Source organism: Chaetodon trifascialis, chromosome 1 (genome assembly GCF_039877785.1).
Source record: "Chaetodon trifascialis isolate fChaTrf1 chromosome 1, fChaTrf1.hap1, whole genome shotgun sequence".
NCBI lineage: Eukaryota > Metazoa > Chordata > Actinopteri > Chaetodontiformes > Chaetodontidae > Chaetodon > Chaetodon trifascialis.
The window spans coordinates 22,283,447-22,301,824 of record NC_092056.1 but is presented as its reverse complement, the minus strand read 5'-3'; the positions used below and the strand labels follow the sequence as shown (position 1 = coordinate 22,301,824).

At 41.8% G+C, this 18,378-nt stretch overlaps 1 protein-coding gene across 1 annotated transcript in view; it reads left to right on the top strand.

Annotated features, from left to right (window-relative positions):
- Positions 1-18,378, top strand: part of cd276 (CD276 molecule) — a 63,035-nt gene that overhangs the window by 26,049 nt on the left and 18,608 nt on the right. The window contains exon 5 of the mRNA XM_070973154.1: positions 17,452-17,589. Coding sequence (XP_070829255.1) covers positions 17,452-17,589 — 138 coding nt within the window. The remainder of the gene's footprint in view (positions 1-17,451; positions 17,590-18,378) is intronic.

Below are 18,378 nucleotides of genomic sequence, written 5' to 3'. Positions count from 1 at the left end.
CCCTCGGGCATCTTTGTCACTAATGCCCCTGATGAGTTTGCATCTGTGTATTTCGTAGCCCAGAAAACAAAATGTTAGGATTCTATGAATTAATTCATGACTGTTTTCTAAATGTGTAGTTGACAGTGATCGTGCCCCCTACATCACTGTTCTCCAGCGTGTGTGATCTTTTTGGTGCAAACTGACGGTGTTGATACTGGTAATTTGACTGGTGCAATATCTGCGTGTCAGCCAGCTGGGGAGCTGTGTACTTAGCTGTTGCTTGACATTAGCCCCACCTGTGATCGTGATGGAGTATATTACTCATAGAGACTACAGGACTGCCTGTTGCTGTGAGTTTTGACACTGTGTACATCACAGCTCTAAGTAATCAGGTACTTGAACCAAGCATTACGTCTAATGGGACTCTGTGCTCTGTCTGTCTGCAAATCTGAACTGCTCTTGGTGCGTTTTGTTCTTGCTTATAGGTGGCACAACTGCTTGAAAATGGCCATGCCAACAATGCTGTCTGTCCTTGTTTATTTTTTATAATTGTCAGAGACTAGTCTGGCTTTGCTGCTAGTATCAGTCTCCCCTTAGTCCAGACTCTCTGAAGGTCTGCATAACTCAGTCAACTTACTGAAAGCCCTTGTGCAGGAATAAACATGGAATACATATGGTTGCAGAGAATTACACTATACTTTTTGCCCATGTCATTTAAGACCACATTTTAACATTTCCTCAGTTTTCTGTCAGACCCTTTCAATTTCCTTCAGACCTTCCAGTTTCTTCCAGAGAGCCTCCTCTGATGTAACCTATTCTACTCCTGTAAACTGCTTCCGTGGGCCCCATTTCCTAAAGGAGAATATTTGGTACTGTATGATTGTGAAGCACACACATGTAAACCGACCTTCACGGAAGAAATCAAGGTTAAAAAAACATCTTTAATTGCTATATCAACATTGACCTTTACTGTGGAGATGGAATCTAACACACGTCTGCGTGAGAGCGTTCGGCTTGTCATTACTCGTAGGTTCTTTCCTTCATTAGGTGTGTGTCAGCTTGCCTCTTGCCACTTTTTCCTGACTGTGTTATTATCTCTTCAGAGCCTGATCCTGACATCACTTTGCCATCTCAATAGCTACCTGCCACACGTACTTACGCTTGCCACATACCCATTCGTCTGTTGCTTCTAAGAAGTCCCTCAATGAGTGTTTTCTTGGAATATTGTCATATACATTATTCTTTTCCCTCTGAAAACATGGTGGCATTTCAAACATTTTTATCTCTAAAATTGGAGTAAAAGCATTGCTGTACTAGCATTGCCACAGGGCCAAACAGAGTGTGCAGTGATCTGCTGGTTCAAAGCTACTCTCATTTGAGTAACTGTTGTGGTGAAATTGCAGTAATTGCGATTGTTCATGAAATATTTGACAAGCATGTTTGTGCCTTTCTCTGATAAGATCTTTTATCAAAAGCTCTGTCAATCAACTTCGGGGTAATATGTTGCCCAGAATAATGTTTTTGCTTCCAGCTTCTATAACAAACGCCTGTGCTGGTCCTTGTTCTCTACTGAAAAAGTGCTAATTTAAATGCAATTAACTGAGCCTTTGGAGAAGCAGAAAACAGTAGTATAAATGAATCTGTTGTCAGTAGAGCAGCAAGCAGGCAACTTTCCCGATGGAGCACTGTATTAATTAGTGTCCGGTGCACAAATAGGCCTTCTTTCTCTTGCTGAACGCGAGCTCTGTGTTATCAGGAACCCAGCCAGGGAAAACAACCAAGTAGACAGATGAAGTATTGTAAGCAATCTAAAATAAATTCAGGTAGGCAGCAATGGCACCATTGTAAGCACATTAATTTCTATCAGGATTATTAACTAGGGCCACTTGCTGCTGTCAGTGCTCAAAGGCGTTTGAACGTCCTCTTCTGGGCCTTCATAGGACATTTTATCCCTGTATTATGGCCCAGGCAATGTTATTTGTCATGCTCCCAGGATGTCTGTTAGCGGCTCTGAGGGATTGTTGAGTTGGATTCAGTTGTGGGCAGTTTCTGGTCTCTGCTCTACTCTCTACAATCGGTACAATCAGAAAGATAAAATGAGCTCCTCTCTTTTGTGCTGGGATTCATTTCCCCTTTATTCTAGTTTCCTCTCTGCCTTCTTGGCATGAAAGTTTTTTTCCTTTTTTTCTTTTTTTTGCATTGCTTGGATATCAATATGCTGTTCTTTTCACAATTAAAACATATGTTGCCATAGTGTTTCATCCACTTTCTGTCCGGCATTTGTACTGTAAGAAAAGGTCATCAGTCTGCGTGTATGAGGATATATGCATGTGCATGTGCACCCACAGTGTTGTTTTTGTGTCTGTCACATGCATACACCTTGAGTATATTCCTGTCTTCATGTCAACATGCATGTGATCAAAAACAGGGTTTATCTTTGCTCTGAGACAATCGTATCATGAGAGTGTGATCACCCCCACTGCCAGCCTCTCCAAAACAGCAGTCTGACATCTTTATGCCCATCCCCAGCCTGGTGGAAACCTGCCCCTCTCTGTCCTCCCTCGCTTTCCTTTTCAGGACACTGTATTTATGACGACAGTAAATGTACAAAAGCCCTCTTTTGTTATTGATCGGGTTCATTTTGATTTGGACTCACAGCAAGGACTATCATTGGGACCGGTGGGGCCCTGCAGTGTACATTTCACACAGCTCTCGCTAAATCCTGTAAGAGGGATTGGTTTCGGGAGGTCTGGCATCAGTCTTGGCTTCACGATATGAAATCATATTAGTTTCAGCTTTTCAGACTCACTGGGAGAATAGCCACCAACAAACGGCTGGGCACACCTTCAAAGTTTGCTTATTTAGTTATTCAGCCCGTTTATTTGATGTTTAAACTCTGCACCTGATAACACCATGAATTATTGTCCTGCAAAGGATGTTTGCAACCTCAGTAAATTGCTTTGTTCTGTGCATGCAAACAGTCCAAATTAGTGGCTGGCTACACACAAAGAGCATTGTCTAGCAATATAATGTGTTTTCAATTAGGAGGCGTTGAGAGATTTAGCTTATTCTCAGGATAGGTAGGTCTTTTCTTCGATAGCTCTAGAGACCAGTAATTGATTACCGAGTGTGAAATGGAAGTTAAGAATGGACTGAGTGTGGCTGTGTCCCAGAGGAGACGAGTTTTGAGCGGGTGTGGCGCTCGACTCGCTCAACTCCCCCCGAACTGACAGATTGACTTGAAAATACGTAAGCATCCACTGACTCACTGTGAGATAAGAAACGCACCTATTACAGAGCCCGTTATTTCAACCTCAGTGTCAAATATCACAGTAATGACTGTGATTAAGCCATGCTGCAGCCGTGCTCCTTATGATACCAGTTTGAATGGACAGCAGCTCGCGATGACTCACATCCCCTTCAGGATGCATTAATATCTTCCCACTGGCTTGGACTCTGTAGCCATGCCTGTCTCCCCAGAGCCTGCCAACTTGCAGCTCATTACAGACAAACTGTCCACAAGGAAACAAACTTGCTCATCTTACCTTATTAATATTGTCAACTGTGTTTAATTGCACTTGCCCTCCGTGTGTGTGTTGCCACAGAAAGTGCAAGTCTCTGTCAACGGCGGAGACAGCTCGGTGACCCACACCGCAGGAGTCTGTCATATCTATAATGTATCTGTCTCGATGCTTTACTCTACCAGATGAAGAGTGATGCCATTTGTGCTGTTGAGTCGTTTTCCTGATGTGGTTGTTAGAGGGGTGAAGCAATCCAAACAGGGTTAAACTGCTGAGAGTGTTTCCGAGTACTGTGGCTCGGCTGTGGAACTAAGACATTCAGTTCAACAAAGCTGAAGACTGATGTTTGGAAATATGATTTCAAGGAATAGTTTGACACTTATGTGCTTATTCATTTGAGAGAGTGAGTTGAGAAGATTGATAACAATCTCATATCTGTCCTTTAAATATGCAGTAAGGCCACAAACAGCAGCCAGTTAGCTTAGCTTAGCACAAAGACTGGAGATAGGGAAACAGCAAACCTGGTCCTGCCCAAAAATAATCTGCATACCAGCATGAAATTAGTAATTAGTATAATCTTTGGACAGAGCCCATCTAGCTGTTTCCCTTTTCTAATCTTTGTGCTAAGCTAAGCTAACCGGCTGTTGGCTCTAGCTTTATAATTTTTTTTATTTTTTTATTTTTTCCAGAGTGGTATTGATTTTTTCCGCCTAACTTTTCTCTAAATTCTGACTCTCAGCAAAAAAAGCAAACAAGCCTATTTACCAAAATGTCAAACTGTTTCTTTTGACACATCATGAATCATTGTTTTACATCCAGTGAAAGCTTGAAAACAGTCTGAATTTAATAAATGAAGCACACATGTATTTCACATTTTTTGAGCTATGTACTGTATACTCTTAAATGGGATGCCCCGTTTTCAATGATGTATCTTGTTTGGCATCCCACAAATTGAATGTGTTGTTGCAGGATGTGTAGACACCTGCTCAATGACACACGAGGCAGACAGACAGCTGATGCCCTTGGATTTCAATATTTCACTGCATCTCGGTAAAGCCGCGTGTCATAATGTGATGACATTGCGGACATGATGATGTAACTGCGTATAGGTTTGAAATATGCTGCTTCAGCAGTGATAACTTACACCCAGGGACCAAAGTAAGTGTGTCCTGTTTTGTATTGTGTACCGCGAGAAGAATTAGTGCCGGTACTCCAAAAGCAGGAAAAGAAGCTGTCAAGGTTACGGAGTAAAATAGGATTCAAGTTGTAATCCTGTACATAGTAAATCTGCCATTGATTTATAAGAATGTTTTAAATAATGTGTCCGCCAGTATTTTCCTGTTATTTATCATACATTTTAAAGCAAGGGGGCAGACAGCTTCAAAGATGGCAGCAGTTTGCATCATAATGGTGTCAAAAAAAAAAAGCAAGGAAAAGAGAGCAAACTCTTTTTTACATTTGCTTCAAGGTCTTCCTGTCATTTTGGAGCAGTGGGCCTATAGAGGTCTATTGTGTAACTAAAAAGAGAACAATACAGAGTGTTAGGAACTAATTGCTGGGAGAAGTAATGATCACCCACTCTGTGGCTGCTTTTAAGTTGGATGTATAATATGCACTGCACACATTTGGACAAATTGGCCATCACATACTGTATAGTAAATGTGACTTAATCGCTTCTCAGTGTTTTGAAGTAGTTTGGACAGTGAATATACTGTAAAGTGTACTGGTACATCTGCAAGCTCCTTATAATAGCGTGTTGGTCTACCCGTAATTATAATCAAGGCCTGTACCCATGATAATGGCCTGTTTAAAACCACAGGCCACTGTTTGAAAACTACTGACTGTGACGATGCATGTAACCATTGTTCTGTTGGAAGAAATTTGCCTCATAGTCATGGCCCAAGTAAAAGAGTCACTTTTGTTTTTATTTACTCAGAAAATGCTTGCTTAGCATGCAGGCTGTTTATAGCAGTGTCCTGGATCACACACTCACACCTGGGAACAACCACAAACTGGTTCTGCCAGTCACTGCGCCGCTCCACAGGAGACGTTTAGGGGTTAGGTGACTGTTCAAGGACAGCTGAACATACTTATTTAATTAAAGCTTGCAGCCTGAAGGGCATAACAAGAGAAAAAAAAGATCAAATTTGTTTATTGGTGTAAATAACTTTTATTTATTTGTCGACCTTTTGATTGTCATGCTGCTTTAATGCTTAAAGGTTGATCAATGTGAGGTTTAATCTTTTGTTTTGTTTCTCTCTTGGATTATTTGAGAACCTACTTAAATTGCTCTAAGCCCTCAGTTTGATAAATGAGAGCATGGGCGTCCTTATTTGTGCATAAGCTCGCCTTGTTTTAGTCGCAATATATTGGTTTTGGGGAAAGGGTTACCCTTGTGGGACACTGGTATGAACATAATGTCCCTGACTCCTTTCTCAGCCAGCGGGTGAGCATTTTCTCAGGCTAAATAACGTAGCTACACACGAGTTGTGAGACCATGATTAGCTATGTTCCACTGAGAGAAAGATTTACAGAGTCATTTTTTCAGTCTGTCCAGGATATCATATTTTAAAAGTGCTGGAAGGAGACAAAGTATATTTAAGCAATAAGCCATGAGAAGCTGTACTTGACAGAGATTTTGGAACAGCTTAGAGGCATTGTTAGGGACTCTTCTAAAAGAACTGTCAAAGCACAGCCCCGAGTAGCTTTTTGCTTTTGTAAAATGACTGCAATAAAAAAAAGAATGGAAATGTGCCATAAATGTTATATTTTAATGTAATTTCTGCTATAAATAATGTTACTTTTACTAAGTTGAGCAGTGATTTGGGGTTACAGTGTGTTTTATAAGAACTTCAAACACACTCAGTCAAAAATGAGAAAAGAAAATGTTTTATGATTCCAACTCAATAAATGGATGAACTAGATTTTGAAAAAGGAGCTATATGTTTTGATCCAGCTGAGCCCTTAAAGGACGTTGTAAAATGTTTCAGCGATTAAAAGGTTAAAATCTATTTTTAATCATTTCATATCACAATGGATCTCAGAGTTAACTGTGAGACTGCAGTCATTTATTTAAGATAACAGTGAGTTATGCAAGATATATGAAACAAAGCTAAGTTAAATCCTTCCCTTTCTGTGGTTTCAGGCTTTGCTTTGTTTAAGTGAGTCGGTCTCTAAGGTCAGGTTTATACCTGGCATTAACATGTGTCTGTGACTGGATCTCAAATGGACAGCTGTCAGTGCGTCATTTCATACATGGCATTACGTCAGTGCATCAACACATGCGTCTCAACTGACTTGTGATCGGATCTGACTGATCTCACATCCCCGCTCTATAAATAAACACATAATTTTTGTCTCTCTGTTTGCAACAGCCAAAGCATTGTTGCTTTTAATCACCGGCCTACCATGCACATCACTGGTTCTTTGCACAGAAGAGTGATGATATGGAAAGAGTTGACGAATTTCCTCAAGTAAGATACTGTACTACTGGCACTAAGGATGTTAGGGGTTGTCAGCTAAGCCTGACCTCTGACCTCCCTGAAAGCAACAATTGTGTGGTCTCAGCAGTGTTTGTAGTTATTTGCATTCAAACTAGGCAAATTATGGTGTAATTATGTGAAGAGGTCTGGCTTTGGTCCGGAGATGAACGACGAACAGGAACGAGCTGACCTGCTCCAGAGGCTGAGGTCGGCTTAGCTCAAGTGCTTCGAGAATATTCATCTGTCTCTCCAGTAGCCACCAAAGACTGCAGCAGAGGAAAATGAGAAATGCTGTTTTATAATGAGAGCCCTAGGCAAAGACATACAGAGACATGTCTTTTAAAAAAAGCCGTCATTATATATTCTCCCAGTAATACTGCAGTGGGAGAAGCATACTAAGAACTTCCACTCTTTGAAGAGGTCCAGGCAGTTATTTAATGTTTTGGATAGAACTTGCTTTTCTTTGTGATATAGGGTAAAGCTCACATCCTGTCATTTTGTTTTCAGCAATGTTATCATGTGAGCAGCAACTGTTCCTGTGGATTTGAACAAAGGCTTTCTTGGGTTTCTTCATAAACAAACATTGATCCTTTAAATCAGATAGAATCAACAATAACCGTAAAAAGTTTTGCAAGAGATCAGGCAGTTTCATAAGTAAAGCAACACGAGATACAAGGACTAAGTGCCGATGCTCTTTAGCTGTCCCATTACAGATTCATGGCATCTAAAAAGACACAAAACAAATGTGAAAGCCTCTTACAAAAGCTAGTGCAACAACTGGGTGTGTTCCTGACTTAAATGAACACTGGAATGGATGGTTCAATAAGTGTCATGTTAAAGTTCATATCCTGGATGATATTTCTCACCCACCTCACACTATACTGATGTAACACAGGAGTTGTTTCAGCAATAGGTGTGCACTTCACTGACTGTCTGCAGAGACTTTCACGCTGCACTTTGTTCTTGGTGCAGTGAGCCATTGGAATAAAAACTATGGCTCATCCACCGTGTTAGCGTGGCTTTCCAGTAGTACAGAGACTGGATATCATTTACTGTTTGTCTCTGCCTGTCATTGAAGTATTCTGTGTGTAATGAGCCCTGTTTATGCTTTCATCTGTGCACTTCATCACTTACAAAAAGTCATTTCCCACTAGCAGCATGTGACTGTGCACTGATGAAGCAATACAGCAAGCAGGATCAGGATCACAGTTTAAAGCTGCGCTCGCAGTGTTTTTATTTTGACACTGTGTTAAATGCATAAATGTAATGTGAAAGGAGTTGCTTTCAGTAAAAAACCCACAGAGAATTATCACCTGGCTGTGCAGTTCCCACCATCTCTACAGAGTGTTCTGCATGTTTCAGCTCATTGTTTTTGTTTTGCAGCCGACAGCTTTGCTCACTGGTGTCATTTCAGGAAGCTGTTTTCAGTGAGAAAGCTCTGATAAACTCAATGTTCACTACTTAGCTAGCACCAGATAGCAGGCTGAAACATTTGTGGCTAACTGGTGAACATAGTGGAGCATTTACCTGCTAAATAGCAAGATATTTCATTATATAAGGAGTTGGTGGAGACAAAAACAGAGCTAAAAGGCATTTAATATTGGACCTACATTAGTATGGAGTGCAAGAACCATAACTGCAAATGAATGCTAATATTGCTTTCATTTTTCTGGATGTATAATTGTTTGCCAACATGTTTGCATTAACACCTTGTTTAAATAATTATATGTCAATGTTTTGCTCACAGCTTATTGAATTGCCTCAAGTGACTAAAAAAAATAATGACTAGTACTTTAAGTTTAAGCAGATGCAGCCCAGGTGAATAATTAAGTTCGAGTTTGTTTAGTAGGATCAATGCAGACACTTTGTTTCAAATGGCTGTTTAGTCCTCTCATATCTTTTTGTCCTTGTCCTTGTTATTAGCTCCTCTACTTGGCATTATCAACTAGCCAGACAGTCTGTCTTGTTACTGATGGCTGTCACTAGTGATTCTCTCCTACACATCCTCAGCATCTCACAGACAGCTCCTGTTTTAAAGCTAATTAAAAATTTAGACAACACAGCATAGTAAACTGAGTGTTGCACCCAAGTTCCACCTGCATTGCGAAGATGGCCTAGCGAAGAGATGGAGCAACCACACGAAAAAAAAAGAAGAAAATCAATAGTCCACTCTGCCTCCAACATCTTAATGCCACTCTCAGTGGAGAGGGATGTGTGGAAGTGATGGAGTCTCTGTCAGTTACTAGACATCAGAGGAGTTTTTAATTGAGGCCCCAGTGGGGCTGGGAGGGACATGGGAGATACTGAGAGAGAGTTGGCCTGGCCGGTGTTAGATGAGGTGGGCAGACCAGTTGTGAGGCAGTGTTGTCGCCCATTTTCAGCCTTCTACCAGACGAGGGCTAGTAATAATGTGTCTTTGTGTGTGTGTGTGTGTGTGTGTGTGTGTGTGTGTGTGTGTGTGTGTGTGTGTGTGTGTGTTGTTTGCTTAACTTTTTCCACAACGGTTGTTCAGGATTTTGTTGTGGGTGAAAGGTTTTGTGAGTCTTTTTTTTTTTTTTTATCTAGCATGAATCCTGTGTTCTGTGTTTTCACCATGTCCTTCCACAGCTGACTTGTCTGATCATTAGGACAGGGACTCTGGATTGTTGTCTTTCTCTTTACACCAGTGCCAGTGCTACTTGTGTCAAAGCTGGAGCACATTTTCAAACATTCCTCATACTTGCTGACATGTTTCCTCACGGTTCGCTCCTGTCTCCATTGAGCTGTCCGACTCGATTTCTTCACCCGCCCTTTTCTTTGCATGCAAATGTGCGTTTGTTTTAGTGTAAAAGGGAAGCGTATGCTCACTGGTTAACATGCAGTGAGCTGATGCTCGCGGTGCACTTTGACTTGACATTTAAAATCCATTCTGTAACAGAACAAATGGTGTAGCGGCAAAAATCCACATCAAGGCACGTATCTCCACCGGTGTGGAGTTTATTCTGTACTGCCCACTGCTACCTCAGGCCATTGTTTATGTATTCCAGCACAGACCCATTGCACATTCTCGCGCCCTTTCTGCCTGTAACGTAGCCCCTGCTTTGCTAACATGACAGCCATGCAGTTGGCTCTGAGCTGTGTATTCAGTTAATTAGCAAGTCTACAGCGTATGAGATTACCTTCAACTGTAAAGATGAGAAAATTCACTCTAACCTTGCCCCTGGCATATCTGAGTAAGACTTGAAATCATGCCTTTGAATGTACCTGTAACTCACACTGCTTTCCTCCCAGACAAATCAGTGACTGTCATACTGTTGGTTTGGTTGTAGAGTGTGACACAAAAAGCTTCCTGGTGAAAGTTGAGATCACTTCAGTGATTCAGTTTTAGTCATTCATTTTTTTTGACACTGGCATTTTTGGAGAAAAAAAAATTGTGCTATCAAGAGATGTCCCATAGCATGAATTATTAATCCCAGTTACATAAATCTGCATGTTGTAATATAATGTATAGAATTTCTAAGTCACTAGCGGTGTATCTTACCTCATATCAACCTAATGAGACCCACATATTTTTCAGTTTGTTCCATTTCCTGTATTGTCTCTCAACTACTTGTCGTTCTTGCTGGCTAAACACAAGCTAAAAGTCACATGATCAGTTCACACAGGCTACTGTACATATGTAAATATAAATAAGCTTGAGAACACTTGGCCAAATTTTTGAGGAGGCCATATGGCCTGACATCACCACATAGACCACACACATTGCACTGAACAAACACGATGCTTATTTGCATTCTTCACAATGAAAGAAAGCAGATGATTTCCGCTGGTCTGGAATCTGATTTATCAAATAATATATAATGTGATTTGAAATAATTAGCTTGTTACACAATAATAATCACATAACATGGAAAATTGGGTTGTGTATAATAGTGTAACTAACCAAATATGTCTTCACTGTGTTTTGGATGGAGAACTAACAACACACTCTGATCAGTCACCATGACTATTACAATAGTAACATGACCAGCTGATCCCGGCGCAGTGCAGGAGAACTGATCTAATAAGCACTGCTAAGTAGAAGCTGATGTTTGTCAGTCTGAAGTGCAAAGTCACTCATTTTTCTCCAGCTCTGTCAGACCTGCATGCTACATATCTTTGTCTATTTCTTGTTACTTTATTTGCAACAAGCTGAAAACCTTGCGACATATAAGCCATATTGTAACTTTCAATTGGAGATTTTTGTCACAGCCAAGCTCTGGAAAGGTTTGGAATTCCTGGCTGAAACGATCCAGAAATGATATTCAACAACCAACGTCTGTGAAGTTAAACATCTTTTGATGCCTTTCTAAGGACCTTTCGCACACATCTAGACACTCCCAATTTACACTGTTAACTTGTTTTTTTTATTCCTAGAAGACAGTCATTTTCTAACAATCATTTTGTTTTGTATGAGTAAGCCACAATGATCCAAATCCATATCCTGCATTAACCTGCCAACTGCATCTCAAGCTCAGTCCATCTCTATGTCTCATTGTTACCTTTCTCAGTTGTGTGTGACTGTTTAACGGCAGTGAATATTCACATATGCATCAATCAGATTAAAGTCTGCCTCATCTTATGGAGGAGGTGCCCTTACCACACCAACTCATCATTCTGAATCCATAGCACTGCACTATAGGCAGAGTATCTGTGGACTGTGAGCAAAGCTTCCACTGGAGAAAGGTCAGTAGCAGCATGACATGTCTGAGAGACAGCTTACGAGTTGAGTGTGGACTAATGCCGCCAAACCTCATTGTAAGTCCAGGCCAGTCCAGCATTCACACAGTTACCAGCTCAGTGCTTTCTTGCTTACAAACCTGCAAACTTGCTCAGCCTCTTGTTTTTTCACCTACTCAGGTCGTTCACCCGCTTACCCCATCCATCCAACCTTCACTGCCTCACTAACTCATCCACCTTACTCTCCCACTCAGCCTCCACCACTTCCCTCACCACCACCAGATGGCTTTTATAGTTCCCCTGCTGAGAAAAAAAAAAATAGGGCTGTTAGAAACTTTATTCCTATAAATGCAGAGCCATTACTCTGCTTTAATGTGCACGTCTGCACATCATACACTCGTGTTTGCCACGAACCCATGGCGTCAAGGGAAGGGCAATAATGTCAGACAAATTGTGTAAGTAAATGGACGCTAGGTCGTCCTAGAGACGAGCGCATTTCCTCCCTGCATGCCAATAAGACAGTGAGGTAGCATCTCGGTGAAAAGCAATTTATTGAAATGCAAAAAGAGGAGAGAAGGCTCAGAGCAAAGATGCTGACAGGACAAAAACCTGTCACCATCCATCTCAGTTTGCCAAGTTTTCCCGCTACAAGTGAGCTTCTCGTCCTCTCCCACAGAGGAGAGGTGTTCCCTAGAAATATTACAAGAACAGCTGGTGTGCCTGTGCGCTCACAAAAACTCACAAGCTTTTCATGCTGTGGCGGAATGGGGAGGGTTCAGAGGTTTTGATGGACACCTTCGAGGGTGACGATAAAGGCTGCTAATTGAAATTGAAGCTGAAACAAATTCAAAGTCATTCGTTCAGTGTAATCCTAATATTCATGCTCATGTTTTTCATTCCGGCTAATCCGTGTTCTCTGACACAGAGGCCATCTCCTTTCCATTAGCGCTGTTGTTATTGTTTCTGCCAATCTCTTCCCTGTGAGATCAGTGGTGCTGTAGAGAAAGTGAAGAAGTTTAAATCGCCAGCCTGTTTGCACCAGCTGAGGTAGCATGCATCAATCACCTCACCAGTGTTGGGTGAATGTGATTTAAGTGTGAGCTCCTGTTTTGTCTCACTGAGTTTTATATCTCATTCACTTTACTGTTTCTCCCCTACCTTACTGTATTGCCTGAATGAATGTCTTTATCTCTGCCATGTGACTCATTTTTAGAGAGATATATAAGCCTATTTCGAGTCCTGGGCCTTGCTGTTCCTCTCTGGTCTCCAGGGCTTCACAGGCCCTCCAGCAGGGCTAGGCCCTGCTGTTGCTCAACCCCTGGGCTAGGCCCTAGTCTGCCTTGCTCTTCTGTGATCAGTACTCCAACTCTTTAGGTCCCCCCTCTCTCTTCCTCTGTTTTCACAACCAGGCAGAATAAGGCCAGGTTGTTCATCCTGACAATGAAAGAAAAACCTAATTGACTCTTCCTCTCCTCTTCCTCATCCCTCCAGCTTGTCTACAATGAGCCTTGAGGCTCTTTTTAGCCTGAAGCCATCCTTCCGTCAAGGGACATTATTCTCCTTTGGTCACAGCTTAAAGGGCTAGGTTTCTTCTAGGCAGGTAAAACTGGGCTGACAGTTGGAGAGAAAGCAGCTTTGATCTCCACTGTCTTCATGTTGCAGAACCAAGATGACAGGCAAGGGAGTCTTAGGAGCACTTTATTCCACCAAAGGTGCTGGAGAGAAAACACTCAGGCTTGTAAAAATGCCTGCAAATCTTGGCTCTCACATTCACTGAAGCCCAAACAATACCTAAGCTGGCCCCTTGCGAGCCCCCTATAGTGTCTTCCAGAGACTGAGGGAGCCTCATTTCTCACTGGTGATGTGCTCTGTGTTAGAGGCTCCATATGGAGGTGGTGTTTTATCATACTCTTGCCTGCCCCCATTAAACATCTATTTTTACCTTAGCAGCCTGCTGTGGCCTCCTATGATACACAAAACACCTACAATGAAGCCCCACCTATAAGAAGTAACAGTCGAGGATATGCTCCACCTGTGGGCGATATAACCTATGAAAAAATGATGCGAACATTCATTTGGTAACTGCCCTTTCATTGTATATCATTTCCCAAGATTTTTGATAGCGCTCAACAAAAAAGCTGCAAGGGAGGGATGGACACAATGACACTTTACATTATGTGTTCTTATAGTATAATATCGACCGGTCCAGGGTGTACCCCGCCTCCTGCCCGTTGACAGCCGAGATAGGCTCCGGCCCCCCGCGACCCCGAAAGGGATAAGCGGCACAGAAAATGGATGGATGGATAGTATAATATAATATAATAGAATATAATAGAACAGCACCATTTTATAGCCTCTAAAACTGCCATTGTTTGGACTCAGTTTCAATAAAATCTGTACATTGTCATACAAGTCAGTTTGCATTGGATTGTATTTGCATTTAATCATGCAGATGCTGCTGTAAACAAGTCCACCCTTCCATCTATCAGTAGTGCGTGAGGCAGATGGACCTTGACATGTTCAGCTGTGGATTGTGGACCTTTTTGGGGCCACAGTGCATGAGAGCGGGGCATAGCACAAGAAGCTAATTCTTCTCCAAAGTTCAAAATAAGGGAGAATGCAGAAGGTTGTGATCTGCCCCAATTTTTCTTGCTTCATTTTTGGTGCGTGCAAAATAATGATTTTGACATTTTATGTGACAAAAGTACATGAGATACCTAAATGAAAATAATCATTGGTGATTCATTAATTCTGCTTGCAGTTTAATTGTGCTGAAATGTGCAGAAGTAAAATATATGACAAACAAGGAAAAGATCGACTCTATAGCCTCATTTTATGCACACTAACAAGGAACATAGTTCAGCTCCTATCCAGTTAATGTTTAGTAGTCAGCTGACATTGAGTGTTGACATCAGCAGAAGTGGAATGATGTAAATACAGACAGCAACCCCGTTGAGTGTTTGGCATTTAGGTCTCTTATTATGATTTGCTTGTTTCATTCTCTATCATTTCATGTCAGCTCATTACAGGCACACATTTTCAAACTTTTTTCCTGCATATTTTTATGTGTGCTACACATTCACAGTATCGAAAAAGCGTTTAGTCTGCAGAGTGAAGTTTGCCCTGTTTGGTGCAGCTCTGAAGTCTGCAGACTCTAGGTAATGTGACAGTGCAGCCCAAAGCACTCCATCCTTACCCATGCACAGTGGGAATAGAGAAAAGGGGAAAGGGAGGATAGGTAAACAGAGCCATTAGAGACAAATCTATTTCTGAAGAAAACAAAATCACATCATCAAACAAGAGAAAAGAAAAATATGATCCTGCAGCCCTTTGGGCCCCGGCGTAGCAATGATAGCCGACTATGGCATTTGTCTTTATCAGTCTGCCTTGAGGGAGGGAGAGCGTGGTGGGAAGGTGTGAGAATAAAAAGAGAATGAGAAAGACAATGGAAACAAAGATCACCACGTCTTCTTTACTCGTCACAAAGAGCTACAGACACATTTGTTCCTTTTCTGTCTTTATGTGACGTGAACAGTTCGTGTATGATTATTCCTCTTTCAGACATGTTTTGTTGTTTCGCTGTTAGTACAAAGTGGCTCTCAGATGGTCATTCTTTAAATATAACAGAGTGAAGGGCTCGGTGGACAGCGAGCCACAGCATCATCAGTCATGACTTGCCTGGGGAGGCGTACGCAGCTTCATCAAAATGACAAGATTGACTTTCCAGATTTTATCCTTTCTCTGTGACATTTGGTTGTTTATCCTGCTTTGCAGTAGCTGTACCAGAGAGTCTCCATAGTGCTGTGTGTATTGAGAGCCTTTTGAAATATATATGCTTAAACAGACTATGGTGACCTTAAAATTAGATTAGAAATAGATAACAAAATCTACAGTAACATCTGCCTCGGCAACGATTGACTATATTATGTTGGCAGTAATCTGTTACTGCCACTTCACCATGGATGGTGTTAAGCCAAGCTTTGGGCTAAATGCTGATGTCATCATGTTAACATGTTCACAATGCTAACACGCTGATGTTAAATCTGTGTCATGTTACCCTTCATAGTGTTTTAGCGTGCTAACATTTGCTAATTAGCACTAAACACAACCCATTGCTAAACAGCACAGTTGAGGCTGATGGGCGTGTTAGTTTTGATCTTACACTTGATGAAAAGTGAAGCAATAACAAGAGTTAACATGATTCATCTTAAGGGTGACATGATTTAACTGCTCAATAGATGTTGAGATATTTCTCTCAAAAAGGATATATTTGAGCCTCACGGTAGAACAAAAGTCAGGGGATCAGAGAAGTCAGGCTTCATCCTCTGGGGACCATAAATGTCTGTACAAAATTTCATAGATTACATGGAATTTTGTTGTTGAGATCGATACCCACAGACTAACACTCCCATGCCTCGAGCTGTGCCAAGCAAGACTGGCTAAAAATAATAGCAGAATACAGGCTGAGCAGATTCTTTTAAATGATGCCTTTCTATCATTGGTGAGTCCATGTCCACCTCTCTCAGCCCTCTGTGGCCTTTCATTAACTCTGTTTTGTGGGAGTATCAGGTACATCTGATTCTCAGCATCAAATGGACTGGATTTCCATCTGAGAATTCATCTTCTCCAAAAGGATGCCTCTATTTTCCCTCCATCTTGGCTGTGCTGCATTATAGCCTGTCTGCCTGTCTTCATAGCTGATGCCAAGTCCTTACAGATGCTTCATCATTTCCTCTTTCCAATGCCAGTCATTTTTCAGTCTTTTTATTTATTTATTTTGTATTATTATTATCTGCCCAGAACGGGCAGTCTCTGAAGGGGGCCTGTTTGTGCCACAGCCAGGCTCACAGCTATTTAGTGGCTCTGCTGTTTTCTTTTCTTCTCCCTGTGTTCAGTTTGAATACCCCAGGGAAATTTGGTTGTGTCTCTGATATCTTTGCTCTGTCCTGCTGACCAGTTTTTATTTCTCCTCATCACTGTGCTGTTTGCCAAGATGCTGTCACTCATTTTGATGTCTAATTGTCTCCAAAGTGTCTTCTACTGCTGTGCTGTCTGAAAGATATCTGTGGCTATCACTGCGCTCATCAAAAAATGTCTTTATGCAGAAATATGTGCCGTACATGTTTGGTTGTTCTTTTTAGCTTGTTCCTATTTAGAATATATTTCTTAATATTGCATTTCATTCCCATTCAGAGTGATGATAATGATATCTTCGACATGTTATAGAATATTAAAGCGAAGGCACGAGAACCTCAGACATCTGAGCAATGTGTAGCAGAAGGCAGGGGGTGGGACAGTTAGTGGCAACATCCTCTTAATGCTGTGCCAATGCTGTTTGAGTGAAACGACAACACAGTCTTATGCGACTGGTGAGCTATCTGCCATCTGGACTCAGCTGAAAGACTCGAGTGTCTTAATTGGACACTAGTAAAGAAGCTCTGACTCTGGTCACAGAAAGCAAAGGTTTACACTCGTTTCTCTTCCCTCTGACAGCCCCACTGAAAGTCAAACCTGATACTGAGATGATGCGACAACAGTGACGATGATGACAGAGATGGTGATGATGGCAGTAATCATCATCAGTGTCATCATGTTGTGCTTTAGTCGCTCTGCAGTCTGGATAATTCCAGATTTTTATGACAACAAACTCCAACAGCCAAAATTGTCAAATGGCGAAATAATGGTGATAGATACAGCTTTGACAGTTTAGCTTCTTATTTTAGCTCTGCAAGAGTGAATAATGAGGCCCCCTCTGCCCTTCGCTTCAGGTCAGAACATTGCGTTCCCCCCGGTGGCTCTGTGGGTAACTGTTGGCCTGGCCGTGTGTCTGCTGGTGCTGCTCATTGCCCTGGCTGCTGTCTGCCGCAGGAAGATCAAGGAGAGCTGCGAGGAAGCCAGAAGAGAAGGTAAAGGGAGTGGAGGAGCGGGAGGGAGAGAGGTGGCTCTCAACACCAGTTTTATATTCTCACAGGGAGGACAATCCATTGGTGATGACTCGTTTGGAAATCCATGTTTATTCCTTAAGGTTAAGTAAAAGCGTGTTTTGGGGCTGTGGTGCCTTCATTAGGGCCAATATGAAAAGTTAATCTCAGAAAAATGTCAACGTTGCAGCTAAATGCACAAAAAATTATAGTGATGAAATGATACTTTCACGGACTGTGTTGACTTACTCCGTGCACAGTTCAAGGGCTTGCTGAATAATGGATGCTAACCTATGACGCTCTCAGGCCCTTTCAACCCTTCTCAGGGCTTTCATTAAAATGCTGAAGGGCCCCTTAAAATCTTCACATAGCTGGCTAGTAGATGATGATATACATAATTGCCACGTGTTGCCTATATCATATGGGAGGAACCACGAGAGCGAGGCAGAGCAGAAAGCAGTGATGAGACATGAAGTGCTCAAGGACTTTGAGAATCCAGAGGGAGTTCTGCTTAATGCGTATAGGCAGGATCTCAGATGGTGGGACACATATCTTCAGCAAAGAGGAGCATCATTACTCGGGACCAGTAATTAGCGTTGCGGAATAGTTGAAGATCCCCGCAAGTGCAAAGAGAAAAAGTTTTGAAATGAGATAGATAGTGCAGAGCCACCAGCTCTGCTGTAATGAGATCTGTTCAGAGTGGAGGAGACATTTAAATAAAGGTCAGCCAGTGTCTGCACCAGGGCCCAGAGGTTTGAAAATAAATATGGAAGT